Source organism: Stegostoma tigrinum, chromosome 12, assembly GCF_030684315.1.
Source record: "Stegostoma tigrinum isolate sSteTig4 chromosome 12, sSteTig4.hap1, whole genome shotgun sequence".
In the NCBI taxonomy this organism is placed as follows: domain Eukaryota; kingdom Metazoa; phylum Chordata; class Chondrichthyes; order Orectolobiformes; family Stegostomatidae; genus Stegostoma; species Stegostoma tigrinum.
Window position 1 is genome coordinate 71,857,266 of NC_081365.1, and position 22,044 is coordinate 71,879,309.

A 22,044-nucleotide genomic window follows, 5' to 3' on the forward strand; every position below is an offset into this window, starting at 1 on the left:
CAAAAATAACTTCCAATCACAGATTATTTTAATTAAACCTTCAACCTTTTCGTAGAATTTACATACCTTCCATAACCAGCCTACATAAAGATGATTAATCATGGCATTAGTATTATTCTGGCAACACCCATAAACTTAAATTTACAGACAAGTTTCATAACTCATCAGCTGCAATGCCAAAGTATGAGAAATTTTATGCCGTTACATGACAGGAGAGATGTCACAAAGGTTTGGAATAAAGGAATTTGTAAAATGTTACAACTATGGAGTGTTTACAAATGACTCATCTGGCAATAACTTAAAATGATTTTAAAGTAATATTAAGGTATATTCTGAAAATTATCATCATATTCAGATGAGTCAGAATTTGTTCTAAGCTTACCTGCATAACAACACACAAAGGTTCCTTTGTCAATATCATCTCTGCAACGAACTCCCCAGCCTTTCTTTTTAGCTTTAAATAACTGCAGTCGGGTTTTAAGGCCATGCTGTACAACTCTGTTTTCACATAATCTTTCATTACATTTGCACCATCTGTTACATTCATATAATCTGGAAGATAAATAATGGATTATACTACTTAGCCTATTTCATTTTACAATAACCTGCAGTTAGTAGATAATATTTTCCATCAGGCAATTCAATCATTGCAAACATTAACCGAGTACTAGGTATCAGAAATCAATTTGCATTTCCCTAAAATATAAAGACCACATTTTACTTCAAATCACTGACCAAAATATGTCAAATATAAGGTGTCCAACTAATCCTCTCTAGGGTTACTCGTACTATCAGAAAAAAGTCAGAAATTTGTTTGAAGGTCTAATTTCTGAGGAGTACTATAAATCTGAATATCAGAGCAAAGTGAGAACTTCTTCACTGTTACATTGATGTTTTAATCTAAACATGCTGAGAGGCAGGTGGATGCTATTAGAATTTTGTACTAATTCCTATACACCCAGGAATTTCACAAAACAGTCCATAGTAGATCTGGCTTCAATGCTGGAGGACATGGATAAGAAGATGAAATAACTTTTGCAAACAGATCACAAAAAGACCACTTCTGTCATTAACTTACCCAGAAGGTGCATTTTGGAGAAGTCGTTTATATTCATACCCAGTTGCCCCTTTAAATCTTTTGTTGACATTTGCTGTCTGTTGTTGGCAGGCACACCTAGATCTTGCAAACACACCATATTTTAATATCTGTACACCAAACTTAAATGCCCATCTCATCAGTGACAGCTGAAATCTTTTCTGCTTTTCGTTTTTCTAGTACAATAATTTCCACAGATGATACAAAACAGAATAATTTAAATTACAGATAGTAGAAAAACAGGCAATATAATTACAGACAAAGCTACAATGGTGCTGTGATGGCAGCAAGTGAGCTGTTAGTAAAGCCCAAGTCAGAAAAGTGGAGTGGTTAATAATATTAGAAGCAATTACAATTCTAAAATGAAATCCTTTCTTTCATCTTGAATCTTGCTAACGTAGCAGAATTTAGTTTGGTAACTATATCCTGGGATAAGGGGAGGGCAGAGTGAAGGTGAGTACATCAGATCATGGTCTCCATGAAACTGGAGAATTCAGGATTAAGTATACTATACTGGAGACTGGAGACTTTGAGTTATAAGGAGATAACAAGTTGTAGAGCTGGATGAACACAGCAGGCCAAGCAGCATCAGAGAAGCAGGAAAGCTGGTGTTTTGGGCCTTTCCTGCTCCTCAGATGCTGCTTGGCCTGCTGTATTCATCCAACTCTATACCTTGTTATCTCAAGATTCTCCAGCATCTGCAGTTCCTACTATCTCTTGAGTTATAAGGACTTTTGTTTTAACTGGAGTATAGCAGGCTGAGGGGTGACCTCATGGAGTTTTGTAAAATCATGAGGGACATAGATAAAATGAATAGCAAAGGTCTTTTCGCTAGGGCAAGGGGGTTCAAAACTAGGGGGTATATTTTTTAAGGTAAGAGGAGAAATATTTAAAAGAGACCTGAGGGCACAATTTTTTCACGTAGAGGGTGGTTCATGTGCAGAATGAACTGCCAGACAAAGTGGTAGATGCAGGTACAGTTAGAACATTTAAGACCATAAGACATAGGAGTGGAAGTAAGGCCATTCAGCCCATCAAGTCCACTCCGCCATTTAAATCATGGCTGATGGACATTTCAACTCCACTTCCCTGCAGCCCTTGATTCCTTGTTAGATCAAGAATTTGTCGATCTCTGCCTTGAAGGCATCTAACGCCCCGGCCTCCACTGCACTCTGTGGCAATGAATTCCACAAGCTCACCAATCTCTGGCTGAAGAAATGTCGTCTCATTTCCGTTTTAAATTTACCCCCTCTAATTTTAAGGCTGTGCCCACGGGTCCTAGTCTCCCGCCTAACGGAAACAACTTCCCAGCGTCCACCCATTTAAAAGACATTTGGATTTATACGTGAATGGGAAAGGTTTAGAGGGATATGGACCAAATGCAGGGAAGTGGGATTAGTTTTAATTTGGGAAACTTGGTCAGCATGGATGACTTAGACCGAAGGGTCTGTTTCCGTGCTGTAAGACTCCATGACTCTGTAACCACTGTAGACTGTTCCACCATTCAATGAGATCAAGACTGAATTGTGGTCAACTTGATATAGCTGCCTTTGACACATATTTCTTATTATTCTTGACGAACAAATTAAAAATTAATTTTAACATTTATTGTGAATTGTGCAAAAAAGTATTTCAGAGTTCTACCACCCTTAATGTTTCCTAATTTGACTCCTGGTCTGACTTTAACCTTTAGACTGCACTGTCCAGTCTTGATTCCTGAAAAAATGGAAAAATCTCTTTTTATATTTCTTAAATAGAAACACATAAAATACAAGTGACGGCATTAGGCCTATTCAGCCTGCTCTGTTATTTAACAAGATCATGACCAATCTTCCACCTCAACTCCATACACGTGCTTTCTCCACACATCCCTGGACACCTTCAGCCTTTAGAAATCTATTTACTTCTTTATTGTATTCAGTGACTTCACCTCCATAGCCTTCAGTGCTAGAGAGTTCCATAAGTTCACAAACTTCTGAGCAAAGAAATCTCTTTTCTCAATCCAAAATGGCCAACTGCATATGCATGACTCCTTGTGCTGGACTCCCTGGCCAGTGGATATATTATCCTTGCACCTGTCTGTCTAACTTTGTTGAAATGTTACGTTTAAATTAGATCGTCTCTCATTCTTCTGGGCTACAGTGAACTCAGGCCCAGTTGATCCAATATCTCCTGAATCGACAAATCCCCCAGGAACCGGTCGAAGCCCACTCACTCAACTTGTCTAAATCAGCCTGAAGCTTCCACAGCACCCTTAATCACACCAACTTCAAGTAATTTCTCCTCCATTTAACTTTGAAGTCCAGTATCATTCCGATAATCTTATGGCTATACTCTGTCCAAGGCTTAAAATGTCTTTCCACAGGTCAGAACTACTCACACGCTAGCTCATATTATTACAGGTGTGGTTTAAGCAGGACTTTGTATTGTTGGTATATAACTTTCACCAACTTATATTCTGTTCTCCAGCATTCTATTAGCCCGTCTGAAAATTTCACGTGTTTGTTAATGACATCTACATACTTGGGCTCAGACCCCCATCCCAGATTCTTTGCACCTTGAGCGTTTCTAGATATTCACCATTTTAAAAAAAATACCCTGTTGATACTCTAAAGTCCAAAGTGAAGAGCTTCACCTTTATCCACGCAGAAATCCAATTATTAGCTATACCCATTCATTTAAGCCTTCAATAGCTCTTTTTAACTTTACACTTCAATCTCCACTGATTAAAATGTCACCTTTCTTTGTTGAATCATCAAATTTGGTTATGTGGCTTTCTATATCATTACAATACATTTAGTAAATAGTTGAAGCCCCCAGCAAAGATCTTCATGAGATAATTGTCACTTTTTGCCAATTACAGTCACTCCCTGCCTTCTGCTGCTTAATTGTAACAAGATGAATAATTTGCTCTGAGTTCCATGTAGTTCAACCTTAGCTAACAATGTCTAATGAGAGAATTTAACCGATGGGTTTTGAACTGTTCATCAATTTTAACATTCAGCAGGTCTGAAGATATTAGTTCACCAGAGGTGGTCTTGATAGCTATCAAATCAGGTCAGCTTACCCCAACCCAAAATCTCTTACCCAAATCAGAAGTTTGTGATTTTAAGTCCCACTTCAGAAATTTCAACATCTAGTCTCAGCAAATGGTGCAGCCAAGTTCTCAGGACTTGCACTATCAGAAGAGCAATTTCCTGGATGAGGCTTTAAATTTATTTGGGTAAATGCAAACTATTTCAGGCACTATTTAAATAGCAAGGGAGGTCTCCGAGCACTGTGGCCAATATTTGTATCGTAACCAACATCACTAATACATTATCTGAACATTTATCACATTCTTGCTGTCTGCAATACAGAATACCAAATTAACTTTCATTTTCAAATAACTAATTAAAAAAGCTTTCAGATCAAATTTTTAAAAGATGTTTGAAGTACTAAGCAGGTTAGGGAACATTTGACAGGACAGCAGAATTAACATTCAAGGGTGATGACTTTTCCACTGGGTAACCTGATTCTCTTTCCAGAGGTATTTCTCTTTCTCAGTAGTTCATGCATCTTAAAATTAGATCATCTGCAGGATTTCACTTTTGGAGAAACATCATCCAATACCATGCCTTATTTTTTAAATGCAATTCCTCATACAGCATGATGACATTCAGCTGCAATCTCAATGGTCGAAACGTTATTTATTCATTGAGTGTATAACATTAAAAAAAATACTAACTTGTCATTGCAGCCATCTGTGCAGTTGCACTTGTGTTGAAACATCTCTGCTGAACTGCTAATCAGATATCCGTGAGGCAACCGTGTTTTTCTATATTTAAAATACCGTGGTTTGGAGACGTCAATTGCATTATACAGAGGGATTGGCACAGGTTCTATACCATGGCTTATGTCGTTTTCATAAATAACTGGGTTCTTGCAAGAAATTGTCCGTGAAAGCTGGACGTAAGTGTTGAAAGAAAAGAAATCCAATGTCAGAAAGTCACACTGGGTTTCAAAAATGTAATCACGCACCTCCTTGAAATTCCGTAAACCTCTTCCACAGGGAGCTTTGTAAGTGACATGAGGAGGATCCACGACCTCAGTATCCCAATGCAATTTCCCATGTCGCCTTTGAAACTGACAAAGTATGGGAATTCTCAATGGATTTTCCCCTTTGAAATGGTCAGGAGCCGGAGGTGTCACTCTTGCGATACACAAACTACTGCACTGGTGCTGTTGGAAAGTCAACTGATTGGGAGTGTTAGGCTGGATGAATCCATCTGTAGAGGGTAGGGAGGCAGCTGAGGAAGGCACACTTTTAATTACAGATGTTTGCCTGGAGAGAAAAGAAAGAGTTATCCAATCAGACTGGGGAATGACCATTTGGAACTCTACCAACAATGGAGCTTGCTGTATTTTACCCATTTGATGCAACTGTTGAAACAGGTTTTCAAGAGGTGGTTATAAATGAACCAATTACAAATTATGTCAGCCTAGAAAAATGTAGTGAGACTCTGTGACAAACAACTTTCAACTGTTATGGTCATCAGTTGATTTGTCTACAAGGGGGATTCCATATGTCAAAGCATAGAAAGACGCTGCTATTCAGAATACATGGAAATAAGAGGGCTGACTGCATTCTAAAGTAGTATTCCATTTTAAAACAATTCTGTTTTAAATTTATATGTACATAATTATAATAGAATCTGCCATACCACTACTGTGTCCTCTTGCCAATAGAGAAGCTGCAGTGCTATCATTGACAGGGAGACGTAATTACTGTGCCATCAGTCTATATTGGTAGCTACTGTTAGGAGCGTGGAGAACATTGAAAAGGCATCTGGATGGGTACATGAAAATATGGACCAAATGTTGGCAAAAGGGACTAGATTAATTTAGGATATCTGGTCACATGGATGAGTTGGAGTGAAGGGTCCGTTTCCGTGCTGTACAGCTCTACGACTCGAAGTTGACCAATCCATATACAGACATTAAATTTCACTATCCCCAATAGAGTGGACAGATGTGTGCTCACTTAATAGAAAATCATTTTGAAAAGAAAGTTGATGTTATGTATGTTAAGGAAATAAATTCACTTTAAATACATAATGAAGCTAAGTCTCTTTTCTAATGTGCGCCTCTTTCTGCACAGTTACATTCATCAGTTTCTTAAAAACTAATCTCAGCTATTTAACTCACAGTTGTTTTACCTCTTCATTGAGTTGTAGCTTTACAAGTTAAAATATTTAGTCCTCATCAAATTTTTAAAAGATCATTATCTATAACAGAATCTAAGACAGCCCTGTACACAAGACACCACATTTCCATCTCTTAAAATCATATTTTATGTGTTTTTGGCATGTGTCATCCTTCTTTTTCATCCATAATGTGCTGCACTTGCATTGGTCATCACCATCAATTTTTCACCCCACAAATGCACGGTTTATCTACAGTACTTTATAATTTTATAAGAGATCAAGCAGGTGAGATGGTCTGTGTTATGAAGAAGCAAAAAGTTCAAAGCATGCCAATCCTTCACATCAAATGTTGATAACATTTCAAAAGTGCAACCACACACACCCAAGACGCAAGCTCATACTTTCACTTGGCAGCTAACAACATCTTTGAAAGGAGCTATCAAGGCATCAAAAGCCGATTTATATTTTGACACCTATGCAAATACATGAAAGAGTACTGGTAAGCTTTTTATGTCATTTTTATTCATCAAAGCGTGAACTGTTCATGTGAAAACAGACCAAGATCATACATCAAAGATATCAGCTATTCAACATTATTTAGTGTTAACCATTGTTCAGTGGTAGCATTCTTGCATCTCAAGTCAGAAGGCTGCTGTTCAAACCCCACTTCAAATTCTCCTGGCCAATACTTAACCTTCAACAAACATGACTGAAAAAAAATTGTCTGGTCATTATCACAATGCAAACTATGGAATCCTGCTGTGTAAAATTTCCTATGTTAGAACACTGACAACAATTCAAAAGGATTTAACTGACTTTAATTTTTTCAGGTTCTCAAGTCTGTCATATGACTATAAGCCTTCCTTATTTATTTTCTTAACATTTAACGCATACTGACAGTCCCTTTACCATAGCAACTAAGTGTCTCGAGTTTCGGCATCTCCTGCCAATCGGACAAACATTGAGATGCATTCAATTTGAGTGAACAGAGATTTCCAAAAATCAGTCCCATACTTGCTTATTCCTAGCTTGAAACTAAATATCTTGTTCTAAGCAGATGCTTGAGCTTTAAATGGTACTGCAGATTAAACAGCCCTCAAGTATTTTATACACATCTGATGAAGGGTCTCGGCCCGAAACATCAGCTTTTGTGCTCCTGAGATGCTGTGTTCATCCAGCTCCACACTTTGTTATATTATACACATCTCTGCAGTTCACTCTCATTCAATTCCCATTAACGCCCAGAATTTCTTTTCTAAACGTTCCTTTCCGGTTATTATTGAAGTTTAAACATTTAATTGATTATTAGACTGCAGTTTCAAACTACATCAGTCCATGTTACATTTTAATCATGACTGTACACGGTACAGTCTTTTAACAACTAACATCAAATTAAAAATAAACTAATCCTATGTATGCCACAAAATAAACAACTGAATTGGCAAGAAATTAACAGCTTGCTGAAATTTATTTTTTAGTTTTATAAGCATAAAACTGCCAACCTGATCTTCAAACAGAAAATGCAGATTTCAATTTTCCCCTTTTTGTTTTTAACCTGATAGGGGTGCATGTACCACATTTCATAATGTCAAAGGTATACTGAACAGGGGAGAAAAGTCATTTTATTTTCCAGCAATCAGAATTCCACAAGAAACTGCCTATCTGCAAAGCTCTTTCATCTATCTTGGTTCATTTGTGACTGACCTCAATGTGTGTTTCTTTGGAACAATTAGGACTCTGCTTTTTTAAGGATCAAGCAACTCTTTTTATGGGATTGATGATTGATGCATTACATGACGTAATGAATCTCTTAGGAGAAAACTGCAAATTATTCAACTCGATGTTATGAGGCAGCTGCTACTTTACAGAAACACAGGGAAAAAAAATTTATGAGTAGTTGAAATATAAAAACAGATGTACAATTTAAATATTGGCTTCAGGCTGAGTCAATTCATCAGACATACCAATCAAGCTTCAGAAGCCAAAAAAAGAGTAACAGCAAAGATGGGGGAAGAACAACAAAGTTTTAAACTGTTCTCCTAATTTCAATTAACAGCAACTAAATCTGCACCCACGAGACCGTCAGTCACAAAGTAATCAAAAATGTGAGATTCTAATATTTTAAACAAATGTTGCGCACTCACATAAACAGGGAACTGCTTGGTGTAGATTGTGCTTCCATTTCTTCGGAAATCATGACCTTTTCTGATATCTCCTCTTCACTGTCATGCTGAAGTTGTTCCTCATTTTCTATTTATATAAAGGCATGCAGAATTAATGAGGGATAATAGACCAACAAATTTCAAACCCGCCTGCAGTTGAGAGGAATTTGCAAATGACCTTTAGATCTCTCAAGCAAGACTTCACGTTAATAAAATACATCTTTGATAGGTTTTGTATTTCATCATATTTTTGACTATGTACACATGCGCACACATATGCACACACACTGAATCACTGGGTACGGCCCTCACTCCACTCTCGCTCCAGAGATTTCAGCACATTATTTAGGTTGCACTTCAGTTCAATTCGAGGAGTTCTGCAGTGTAGGAGGTCTCTATTTGCTTTTTCAGGTGGATGTAAAAGACCCAATAGTGCTATTTTGATTAGCAGTGGGAGAGTTCTGCCCAACACCCTGGCTAGTATTTTATCCTCAATCTTTATCAATGTACGGAGAGATTATGTATTTTTTTGTGGAAATGCGTACAGAAATATCTTCTTATATTACAACAGTGATGACACTTCAAAGAAATATTTTATTCCCTGTAAAGAGTTGACTGAACTTTGCCAATTGTCCTGAGGTTGTGAAAGACACTATATAAATGCAAGTCTCTTTTGTTAAGATACCAAAATCACAACAGGAGTTTCTTCTGACAAACATTAATCCCATTAATCTCATTATCTTCAACAGAAAAGTTCAAAAAGCAAGAAAACTAAAATAAAATGCTATCATTTGTAATCACCACTCTTCCCACAATATGTACTGTGCTTTTCCAACTGCCCTCAACTTAACACCAATGAGGTAGAAGAAAATAATATGTTTAGTCTACCTGATTTATCAAATGAAAGTGGAGAGTCATGGATTCCGGCCTTCCGAACTAAAATCAAAGCTTTCAGATAATCTGCAAGAAGTAAGTTTTTAGACAGGCTATGAAATTAGATAAGTAGAAGAGTTTCTTCAATAAAGATATTCATGCAGCAGCCAACCATCCCAACAACTATTTAGGTAAAAACTGTAAGAACTGCAGATACTGTAAATCAGAAACAAAAACAGAAGTTGCTGGAAAAGCTCAGCAGGTCTGGCAGCATCTGTGAACAGAAATTAGAGTTAACATTTCAGGTCCAGTGACCCTTCCTCAGAACTGGTTCTGCAACTTCTGTTTTTGTAAATATTTAAGTTAACCTGCCTCAGAAGAAATTGAAGTGCTTGAGTCAAACACTATTTTGAAATTATAACTGATCAAAAGAACGGGAATTACAAACTAGAAATTACAAATGAATTTTGAAGTTTATTTTAATTTGCTAGTCACAGTAGATGTAGAGGGGAGGGGAATAAGTCTTGAAATAAAATGCTCAACATTTTACCAAATCACATTTCCTCACCAAACCTCACAGCTACTTATTTGCAGGCACATTTCCAGTTGGGATATCTGTGTCAACCGATATATGTATGTGAACAGGAAAGATAATTAAATGTGTCAGACAACAATGCAAAGCAGCACAATTCAAGGTTCAGAAGTAAATTGGAAATTTTGTTTACCTACCTAAATTATTCGAAAACAAATAATCGTCCATTCTGAAATCGAGGAACTAAGTCCACCCATATGTACTTCGATTAAAATTATGTTAATTGACCTCACTGCTGGAACCAGAGGAGTAAGACTGGGTATACAGTAATTACATCACCCTGTCATTGCAATAAACTATAGATGTTTCCAAATAAGAAAAGAATGATTTTGTGTATTATGTCTATAGCAGCTGTTTGTTGAGTGGATCAACTCAGTGTATTCCTCTCACTCCATATGTCAACAACTTCCCCTACTTCAAATATTTAACTATTTTCCCTTAGGTGATACAAATAAATTCAGCCTTCAGTGTTTCATACGGCATATCATTCTATGCTCCAACAGTGCTTGCGTAAAGAAAGTTTTCCGAGCCTCACACTCTCTGATGAGTTCTCGGTAGTGACTCCCCAATCAATGGAGTAGCTTGTTCTCAATTTGCCTTATCATATCATCATTTTAAGAACTCAATAAACTTGCTCTTCTCCTTTGCTGTTCTAGTAGAAGAAAAGCAGTGTCAATTTAATACTGAGATGAGGAGAAATTTCTTCTGTCAGAAGGTTGAGAGTCTTCAGAACTCCTTGTCACAGTGACTGTGGGCATGGAGTCTTTGCATATCTAAGGCCAAGATCAGAAGGAGAATCAAGAGTAATGGGAAAAGGAAACAGAAGTGAAGAATACTGGATTAGCCTTGACCCTTTCTAAGAGTAGGGTAGATGCAAACGGCCAAGTAGCCTACTCCTGTACATTCTTATGGCATAAATAGCCACGATTTCTCAAACTGTAGACCATAGATCCTTAGACAGCACCTTCCAAACTCACGACAACTTCCATCTTGAAGCACAAGAGCAGCAGATACCTGCGAACACCACCACTTCCAAGTTGCTTTCTAAGCCACTGACCATCCTGACTTGGGATGATATCACTGTTCTTTCACTGTCACTGGGTCAAAATCTTCCAATTCCTTCTCTAAGCACACTGTGGGTCAACCTTCAGTACATGGACTGCAGTGGTTCAAGAAGGCAGCTCACCAACATCTTCTCAAGTGCAGCTAAGGATGGGCAACAAATGCCGGCCAGCCAGTAATGCCCAAGTGAATTAAAAAAAACACCTAGGCATTGTGAGAACTTGAATTCAGTTTGAAAGATTACCATAACGCTACAGAAATGTTATTAAAAACCAAGAGGTCATGGCAATGGCTTGCTAGTCAGTAGTTATGAAGCATTAATAGGCTTGAAATCCAGTTTTTCCCAATACTGTATTTGAACCGTATTTCTGTCTTTTCAGTTAAGTGGTTCCTTTCGGGAACGGAACATTTTGATCACACTAAATCTGTGGTCTACCCTTCAACTGACTTCAATCTTAAACAAGTATGGCTGACTGTCAGCAGTCCTCTGAAATTATCTGGTAAATCACTCATTGCATACTGCATTGGCAGTGGCTTGTGAAGGCAGCAGCTCACTATCAGCTTAGCATGGTATCAGGCATGGGCAATAAATGCCAACATTGTCCCCACTGCAAGAATTTCATTTTTTAAAATCTTAATTAATCTAAGATTTAAAATAGCTATATTTGCTATTATGTCAACGCTTTTGTATATTCTCCAAATTACAAACTTTCAGAGCCACTCAATATATTCGGAGAAGAAAACAAATTTTCATCTTACTTAGTCAATCAAGATATGTTATCAAGATATGAACTGACAGAGCAGGTGGTAAAGAAGAAACCTGAAGGGGTTCAAAACGCAACTGTTACTGGAATCTTCATTGTTACATCTTGTAAACTACATGCAAAACTGGAACCTGATCTTTGCACTAAACATGTAAACCATGTACTTAGTGACGAATTTGGCTGGCTCGCTGAGCTGGTTTGTGTTCCGCAGACGTTACGTTACCGTGCTGGTTTACATCATCAGTGCAGCCTCCGATAAAGCATCAGCCTGTTTTCCCGCCTGGTTTTTAAACTCTGGAGTCTGTCGAGCTGGATTACCTCACTTCTGGTTTTCCTTCGTAGTGGAGTGTGTATGGGGTCGACACTTATGTGTTTAGTAATGGGTTTCTTCGTGGAGGGCCAGGCTTCTAGGAATTCGTGTGCCTGTCTCTGCTTAACTTGTCCCAGGATTCTGGTGTTGTCTCAGTAAAATTGGTGGTTCTCCTTGTCCATGTGGATTGAGATGAGTTAGTATTGGTTGTGCCTTTTTGTAGCCATTTGGTGTTCATGTACTCTCGTTGTTAGCTTCCTTCGTGTTTGTCCAATGTAATGTTTCGCACAAACAGGAAGGAAGCTAACAACGAGAGTACATGAACACCAAATGGCTACAAAAAGGCACGACCAATACTAACTCATCTCAATCCACATGGACAAGGAGAACCACCAATTTGACTGAGACAACACCAGAATCCTGGGACAAGTTAAGCAGAGACAGGCACACGAATTCCTAGAAGCCTGGCCCTCCACGAAGAAACCCATTAATAAACACATAGAAGTTGACCCCATACACACTCCACTACGAAGGAAAACCATAGGTGAGGCATTCCAGCTCAACGGACTCCAGAGTTTAAAAACCAGGCGGGAAAACATGCTGATGCTTCATTGGAGGCTGCATTGCCAGCATGGTAACGAAACGTCCGTGGAACAACAAACCAGCTCAGAGAGCCAACCAACTTCAACACCCACAACCCAAGCTACAAATCTACTCCAAAACCTTAGATATGTACTTAGTGAGCTGAAACCTGCAAACTGTAGCCAATGACACTGTGGTGTCTGTAACTTCTTTTATTGGAATGATTTAGCTAAACATCCACGAAATTGAAGATATCCAAAAAGTCCTACACATGGTTCTTTAAGCAAAATAATACCGTATTTTTGAAAAGGTTACATTGAAGACTAGGCTTAAATTTTTTAAAATCACCGCTTGCTGAAATGTCGTTGGATCAGTTCTAATTACACATATTTTTGGCTCCTTCAGCAGTAAGACAAATTGAAACAGATTTTGTATGTCAGTAGTTAAAGTTAAACTGCAATGCAGAGAAAAATGAACTCCTCCTAAACACAGGACTGAATATGCTTTAAAAGCTTGAATGTATATTGAAGATCTCTTAATGCAAGGAATAGATTCGCTGCGCTGGCTGAATAGCTGGTGTGTAATGCAAAGTGATGCCAACAACATGGGCTCAATTCCCACACTGGCTGAGGTTACTATGAAGAGTTCTGCTCAACCTCTCCCCTCACTTGAAGTGTGGTGATCCTCTCCCTAATGAGAGCAGCCCAGCAGTCTGGTAGGACTATGGTGAATTTACCTTGACCTTTTTAATGTTTGCTGCCTACATGGTAAAACAATCTGTGGTAATGCAAACTCCCCATGATCATAGTCACTTGCTCGACCTTGGTATTTCCCATGACATCAATACTCCCATAGTGTCAGTCTAGGCATTGTATCAAGTAAGGTTCTCACTGTTCAATTCCTTGCATTGCTCTCCACTCGTAACATACTTCCTGCTCCAAATCCTACTTCCTTCTTTATTTGCCCTCTGGAAATGTAGTCTTGATTGAACTGATATCTGTCATTTAAAAATGCTCATTACCCAGCCCATTCATTCACTACAACATTTCTGCAGCTGACAATAATGTTCAACAACAACATTCACCTGGTTCCAGTCAACACTATAATCACTCTCACATAGTTGTTTCCACAGTAAATCTGTAATCTCAACTCCGCTAAATCCAAGGACTGCAGGTTTGAAAGGATATGGCAGACAACTGATAACTACCACATCTGGCAGGATCACAAAGTATTATTAAGTCCTAGAGATAATGGGAACTGCAGATGCTGGAGAATCTGAGATAACAAATTGTGAAGCTACAGGAACACAGCAGGCCAAGCATCATCTTAGAAGCGCAAAAGCTGACGTTTCGGGCCTAGACCCTTCATCAGAGGCTCTCTGACTAAGGGTCTAGGCCCGAAACGTCAGCTTTTGTGCTCTTAAGATGCTGCTTGACCTGCTGTGTTCATCCAGCTTCACACTTTGTTACCTCTGTTATTAAGTCCTACTCTTGTTTGGAAAACTGCAGAGCATTCGAGGATGGTCGGGTATCCTTTTCTCTACAACAAGCTTCACAGAATCCCTACAGTGTAATAGCAGCCATTCGGCCCATAAATTCCACTACGACCCTCTGAATAGCATCTAACCCAGACCCACCTCCCTCCTCTATCCTTGTAACCCTGCATATCCCATGGCTAACCCATCTAACCTGCACATCCACGGACATTATGGGTAATTTAGCATGGCTAATCCATCTAACCTGCACATCTTTGGACTGAGAAGGGAAAACGGAGCACCTGGAGGAAACTCACGCAGACAAGGGATAATGTGTGCAAACTCCACACAGAGAGTCACCTGAGGGTGGTATTGAACCTGGGTCTCTGGCACGGTGAGGCAAAACGGCTACTCATCTTAAATCTCTCTGGCCAATCTCCTCCATCCTTATCTTCAACAAAGCGCAAGGAGCATCTTTGTCACCAACATTGAGATAAACTAATCAGCTGTCTGCCACCATCACTGCTTCCCATAACTCACCAGGCTAAAATTTCATGAAGCATCCCACTACCGTAGCCCTAAACTTGCAACTTTCTTTAGTTGGTCTCCCATCTTGTCTCATACTCTCACTGAAATCATTTGCCTACAAGATGCACCTACTGCCCTTTTCATACTCCTCCCACTAAACTACTGACCATCTAACTTCCCTTTGTGGCTGCTATATTCGCTGGTTGTTCATTTCTATGCTGTTCTGTATAATCGCAATCAAAGAAATGTAATTTCCACAGAGTTGCCTAGCGTGACCCCCCAGGGATATATCTATGCCTCCCTTCTGTTTCTCATTTATATGCGGTTTCTCCATGGCAGCATCCAAAGCCCATCAGTTCCACAAGCACACTGACTGAAGCCAGTTCTACTGTATCACTTCTCTCAAATTCTCCATGTCAATAAATTGTCGAATTGCTCATGTGAGATCCAGTACTGGAGGGGCAGAAATTTTCTCCATATAAAGACTGCAAAGACAGTCTTCAACTTTCCATCATTAACTCCATTCTTCTCCCTAGCAACTGCTCGGTGCTAAATTGTTTTCTCTGAAGCTCGATGTAAAGTGCAATCCCAAGATGAGCTTTCAACAACATAACAGTTCTGTCACTCAAGTGTTCACCTCTGTAATATTGCTTGACTGCCCCTCTGTCAACTCATCTGCTATCGTAACCCTCATCAGTGCCTTTGTCACCTCTAGCAAGCCTCCTACCTCATCAGTGGAACAAGCTTTATTGCTGGTGGCCGATTTAAGAAATTCTACAAAAACTGAGGGAAGTGCCTGGACATGGTTGAAATTGAACCTGAAGTTTCTACTCAGTTAAAGAAAGATATTAGAACCCATTGGAAGCTGGGAAACACTGCAAGTTGTTGGCTAGAAAGACTGTATTTCTGTGAGGAGTGTGATGTGTAGCGAGTATAAAACAGAGATGTCAATTTAAGTTTAATTATTATTTAAGAAATAATATTAAGTTGCCTACAAAAATAAAACAGTGTTTCATCAATAATCTTTTTTGTTACACTTGATGTTTTAAAATTTTGCCTAGTCTTTTTTTCAGCTATTAACTAGAACTTTGAATTGCTAAAAGTTATTGATCTTCATGGGGCTGTAATATTCTGCACTAATACTTCCTAATGTGATTTGGTATCATCTTTTTCCTTATACTGCCTCTGTGAGGCAGTTTGGAATGGTTTATCATCTTAGAGGCATTACATAAATAACAGCTATTCTAGGACACAAATATCTCAGTTTGATTGAGACATACAGTAAAAATAGAATAATCTCAAATCAACTGTCTATTCCTGCAAATTCTCCACAGCTGTGTGAAACAATTGTAGAAATGAAGATATAAAGCTATGAAACTGATACAATTTTACTGATTGCAAGTATGTAGACAATCATTCTGAAAACTGATTGATCTGTGCCTGAGGATCACTGGATAACTACTATATGAAGAATTGTAAAATTAGTATTGCTACATAAGACCTTGATCTCAAGGATAACATTAACAGGTGTTATGCTGGCAAAGTAGGCCTGCCATATTCTGAAGCAGCACATATTAAGGTTAACACTAATGATTCTAATTTCTTCTCATTTCTTATTCAAGTAATCAGCCATTGAAAATAAACATACCTTTGTATTAACTTGAATGTAACCCAAGTAGTCCTGAACTTTGACTTTGTGCCAATAATGGTAAAAAGAATTGTTGCAAAATAACTGCCACATAATATTCATTGCATGCTTGGTTCACAGAATGAAGCTACAATTCATGCATCAATCTTCTAACAATTTCACTCCCAGGGATCAAAGTTTGGCATAATCAAAATTATGCTTAACCAGGTACAGCTTCATTGGATCTGTTACATCACTTGGATGTACAGCAAGTGGATTCTGAAATGCAGAAACACATTGGGATGTCCTGAAGATATGAAGAAGCTTTGTATGAATTCAAGTTTTTATTTCTTAGCCAAAACTATGAACACATGTAAGAAATGCTTTGACAGATGCATTTTGATCAAAAGAAGTCAACACAGTAAGTATTCATCCTCTAGAAAATAAGTCTGGGGATTTAGTAATGGAAGATGAAGGAGAAAGCAGACAAACTGAACAGATATTTTGCACTAGTCTTCACAAGAGGGGATACAAGTAACATCCTGGAAACAGCTGTAAATTAGAAATTAAACGGGAGGGAGAAATTCCAGAAAATTACAATTACCAGGGAAGCAGTTATGAGTAAATTGTTGGATCTGTAAAAAGGCAAGTTCCCAAGGTTTTGTATGTGGTTAGTTGTGTGCTGCCCCTTTACGGACCTGATCAGGTGACCTGGAGGCGTGCACCAGGGAGCAGTCACTGTGAGTACGCACAATAAAATATTCACTGCTCAAGCTTACCCTCTGTCCACCACACATTCTATTTATGGTTCTAGTGAACCGCAAACAGAACTGCTAACAATGATTAGATTTGGGCCACAAACTGTGTGCATACACCAATTTTTATGTCATAAGTAAGGACGTTACCCAGACTCTATAAATGGAGTGGGACTGTGAGTATAACATGGAGGGAAGTAGTCACGAGGGGGGCTTGGACCGTGGTCAGCGCCAAAGAAGAACAGGACTCATAGGGGAATGCGCTGACAGGAGCAGTTGTGAGGGGACCCAGGCTTCAGCCAAGGGCCAAAGAGAGGACTACACACCTTGGAGTTTACCAAAGCCACTGCACAGAGCAGTCGCAAGGGGACTCAGGCTGTGGGCGACACCAAGGAAGAACTCTATGCTAACACAATCAGTGAGGGAGCAGTGACTTGGGGAGCACTGGCATTTTACAAATTTCTATTTTACAAATAAAACCAGTGTGACTCCAAACCAAAACACAAACAGATTCTAGACAAGGCCTCAGACCTAACATGCATTGTCTGGCCTAAAATGTTACCTCTTCTTTATACTGATAAAACCTCTAGTTCTCTCAGGACAGTGGCTCAAAATTGAAAGGGATTTACACATACATATTAGTCAATTAAAACCTTCTAACTGATTGAAAATTTAACTGCATCTCAGGTTTGTTCAATACATCCTCATCAGTTATGTGACCCTTTGATCTTTTACATGTAAATTCTATGTCCTGTATGCTTCTTTTTCGCTTCACCTGACGAGGGGTCTCTGTGCCGAAAGCTTGTGTTTTCAAATAATCCTGTTGAATCATAACCTGGTGTTGTGTGATTTCTGACCTAAACAGTGAGATGTTGTAGAACTCTGAGATGCAGACACGGTTAGGTGTCAAAGTGCATGAGTTACAGTAAGTTAGTATGCAGGTACAGTAAGTAATCAGAGAAGTTAAAAGAATGTTATATTTTATCGCGAGAAGGAATTCAATGCAAAAGTAAAAAGTTACACTTCGGTTACGGACAGCATTCATGAGACCACATCTGGAGTAGTGTGTACAGTACCCATCACCGTACTTACGGAAGGATGTTAACAGTTTGGAAGTCATTCAGAGGTTTACCAGACTAATATCTGGAATAAGACGATTGCCTTATGAGCAAAGGCTAGGCAGGCTATGCCTGTATCCTCTGAAGTAAAGAAGAGCCAAAGATGATTTGATTCAACCATACAAGATCCTCAGAGGGCTTGATGAAGTAGCTGCAAAACATCTCTTTTTGATAATCTAGAACTAGGGGTCATTACTTAAAGATAGAAATTTCGTTCTTTTTCCTCTCAGAGGGTTGTGAATCTTTGGTTTTCACATCCTCAAAAAGCACTGAATGCAGAATTTTTAAATGTTTCTAAGACAGAAGTAGATAACTTCTCAATTACCAAGGGAATAACGATTATTGGGAAAATGCAGGAATGCACAGTTGAGGTTAAAATCAGACAGGCCACGAGCTTATTAAAGGATTCAAAGGGCAAATGTTCTTTGTTCAAACTGTTTTATCATTCTGAACTAGCATGCTCTTATCTACAAACCAACGAGAGCTTAACAGAATTGACTGTTTGTAGAAATGCAAGCAGATGTGCAAATATTTTGGGAAAGACAGCTCACTGTGTCACTTCCAAATTTATTTACCTTGGTCATTTGCTGTACCATCTGTGATTTTCTGTTTCAGGCAGTTTAGCACATCACTGAGTTCCTCAAATAAATGATCCACACTTCCAGTGGCACGTACTTTAGTCCAAAATAATTTAGCTTCGTCTGAGGAAAGGGACAAATAAGATCATCATTATTAGGGTAATATCACATTAAACGACTCCAGTATATTTTTAACAAAATATTTTTAATAAGTAAACGAAGACCAAGCTTACGGCTTTCAGCAGGATGAGCTTTCCTTGTTCCCAGCTTATTTTGGTAGAATCAATTCAAAACAAGCAGACTACAAACATGGATTTCAAATTTGTCAATAATCAAATTTTATTTCAGTCTTTTTGTCAAAATCAATCAAATTAAAGCATGAGTGAAGTCGAGTTCAAATCTTGAGCTATATTTACCAAATCCCCTTAAGACATAAAAAGAGGCAGGCCAATCAGTCCATTGAGTTGTTCTGCCAATAAATTAGATCATGGCTGACTTGATAATCTTCAACACCACCTTCCTGACTTTTCCCCATTACCCTCAATTCTGCCATAATCTGTTTATTCAAACCTTGAATATATTTAACAACTCAGCCTCAACAGCCCCCTCTGTTGAACACTCCACAGATTCACTGCCCTGAGGGAAAAAAATCCTCTTTAACTCTATTTTAAATGGGTGGCCACTTACTCTGATAATATGTCCTCTACTCCTCGACTCTCCAGTCAAGGGAGGCAGCCTAGAGATAATAGGAACTGCAGATGCTGGAGAATCCGAGATAACAAGGTGCAGAGCTGAATGAACACTGCAGGCCAAGCAGCATCTTGGGAGCAAGAAAGCTGACGTTTCAGACCTAGACCCTTCATCAGAAAAGTTTTTTACTGATGAAGGTCTAGGTCCAAAACGTTAGCTTTCCTGCTCCTAAGCTGCTGCTTGGCCTGCTGTGTTCATCCCGCTCTACACCTTGTTATCAAGGGAGACAGCCTCTCCAGATCTTCTCTGTCAAACTCCTTAAGAATCTGATATGTTTCAATATAGTCTCCTCTCATTCTTATAAACACCAATGAGTACAGACCCAATCTATTCAACCTCCTCTCATAAGAGAATCCCTCCAAACAGAAATAACCGAACAAACCTTCCCTGGACTGCTTCAAATGTCAGAACATCTTTCCATAAATACTGAGAGACGATATCATTGAAATTAGAGATTCTAAAGGGTGCTTCCCAAGGCAAATGGTGAGAGAATGTTTCCCCTCATGGGAGAGACTAGGACCACACAGCATAGTCTTAGAATAAAGGAGTGCCAATTTAAGACAGAGATGAATAGGAATTTGTTGGAGGTGGGGTGTTGAGAATCTTTGGAACTCCTTGCAACAGGCAGTTATGGGTGCAAAATCCTTGTGTATATTTATGGCCAAGGTAGACAGATACTTGATCAGTCAGGGAATCAAAGGCTACAGTGAAAGGGCAGTAAAGTGAATGCGAGGAATGTTGCAGCCATCATGACCATATTGAATGGCACAACAGGCTCGACGGCTGGATGGCCTGTTCCTATTTCTTAAGGTCTTATGAAGACCAAAACTGTCAAAGTATTCCAAGTCAGGTACGACTGTATAATTTTTACTCTTATTTTATATTATCCCTATGTTCATATTTCATTCTCTTTGACATAAATAATGACAGTCTATTTACCTTCCTAATGAAACCACTAAACTTGGATGCAAGTTTTGTGTGACTCATACGTGAGCATCCCAAATCCCTTTGTGTTGCAGGTTTCTGCAGTCCTTCCCCATTTATACACAATTCAGTTCTTCTTCTCTTCCTGCCAAAGTGCGTGACCTCACATTTTCTCACATTATATTCCATCTGCCAAGTTTTTGTCCATTCACTTAACCTGTTTAAAACACTCTGCAGACACTTTGTATCAGACTCATTACTTGCCTTCCCACATACTTCTGTTTGATCATCAGCTTGGCAATAACGCGTTCTCTTCCCTCTTCTAAGTCATTAATATTTATTCTAAATAATGGTTATCCCAACAATGATACCTGTGGCACTTATTACAATTGACCACCCTAAAAATGCATCTTTTACCTCAACTCTCTGTCTCCTATTACTTAGCCAATTCTTTATCCATGCCAATGTGCGATCTCTACACCATAGGCTCTTACCTTATTCAGTAGCCTTACATGCAGTACTTTATCGAGTGACTTTTAGACATTCATATGTATAGTACATCTACCTTTGCCTATCCTGCTTGTTGCAAATTACATCATTTATAATAGATTCTAATGTCTGCCCTCTACACATTAGAAGGGTAGGTGGGGAGACCTGGTAGAGTTCTATAAAATAACAAAAAGGTGAGATAGATTAACTGGAGTGAAGCTGTATTCACTTGTGAGTGAAACCAAACCCAAGTATCACAAACATAAAAGGAACTAATAAATCCAATAAGAATCACAGAATCCCTACAGTGTGGAAACAAGCCCTTCGGCCCAACAAGTCCACACCAAACCTCAGAGCATCCCACCCAGACCCATCGCCCTACAACCCACCTAATCTACACATCTCTGAACACTTCGGACAATCTTCCTCCCCTGCACATCTTTCGACTGTAGGAGGAAACTAGAGCACCCGGAGGAAACTCACGCAGACACTAGGAGAATGTGCAAGCTCCTCACGGACAGTTGCTCGAGGGTGGAATCGAACCTGGGTCCCTGGCGCTGTGAGGCAGCATTGCTAACCACTGAGCCACTGTGCCACCCCAGAAATTCAGGATGAACTTCTTTACTCTCAGAGTAGTTAAAATTTGGAGCTAACTGCCACAAAGGAGTAGTCAAAGTGATTAGCATAGATGTATGTCAGGCAAAGGTAGATAAATTCATTACAAAGAAAGGAAGAGAAAATTATGCTGCAAGGTCTGGATGAGGAGACGGTGCATTTAGAAGATAATTTTGAGCATAAACACTTGTATAGATTGATTGGGCTTACTGACCTGCTTTATTGTTTTAAATTCAATGCACTGGTGCGGAGGTTCATAGAATATTGAGACAAGTTATAATTTTATTCCCGTTTTAGTTCTTAACTGCAGTTCAATGATAATACTCTTGTCTAAATCAGAAGGTCAGCTTTCACCTTCAGGTGGACTGAATTTAAAACCCAGGGTGATACTGCAGCTGGACAGAATGCTTCACTACCAGAGGTACCATCGTGTAGTTGAAATGATGAGCCATGATTCACCATTGTCCCTCAGGTTAATATTAAAGTAACCAAGGGCACTAGTCCAGAAAAACCACGGGAATTGTCTGATAAGCTTGCTTATATTTAATTTACTAACCAA

At 38.9% G+C, this 22,044-nt stretch overlaps 1 protein-coding gene across 11 annotated transcripts in view; it reads right to left on the minus strand.

The window, feature by feature from the left end:
• The window catches only part of setdb2 (SET domain bifurcated histone lysine methyltransferase 2), a 72,900-nt gene that overhangs the window by 26,774 nt on the left and 24,082 nt on the right, over positions 1-22,044 (minus strand). For 10 of the 11 annotated variants that reach the window (XM_048540555.2, XM_048540556.2, XM_048540554.2 and 7 more), the window contains 6 exons: positions 18,705-18,830; positions 9,333-9,404; positions 8,427-8,532; positions 4,824-5,420; positions 1,079-1,180; positions 383-552 (listed from right to left, as the gene is read on the minus strand). In XM_048540555.2, the coding sequence (XP_048396512.1) occupies positions 383-552; positions 1,079-1,180; positions 4,824-5,420; positions 8,427-8,532; positions 9,333-9,404; positions 18,705-18,830 (1,173 nt within the window). The remainder of the gene's footprint in view (positions 1-382; positions 553-1,078; positions 1,181-4,823; positions 5,421-8,426; positions 8,533-9,332; positions 9,405-18,704; positions 18,831-22,044) is intronic. The other variant, XM_048540560.2, reaches the window with a different exon arrangement.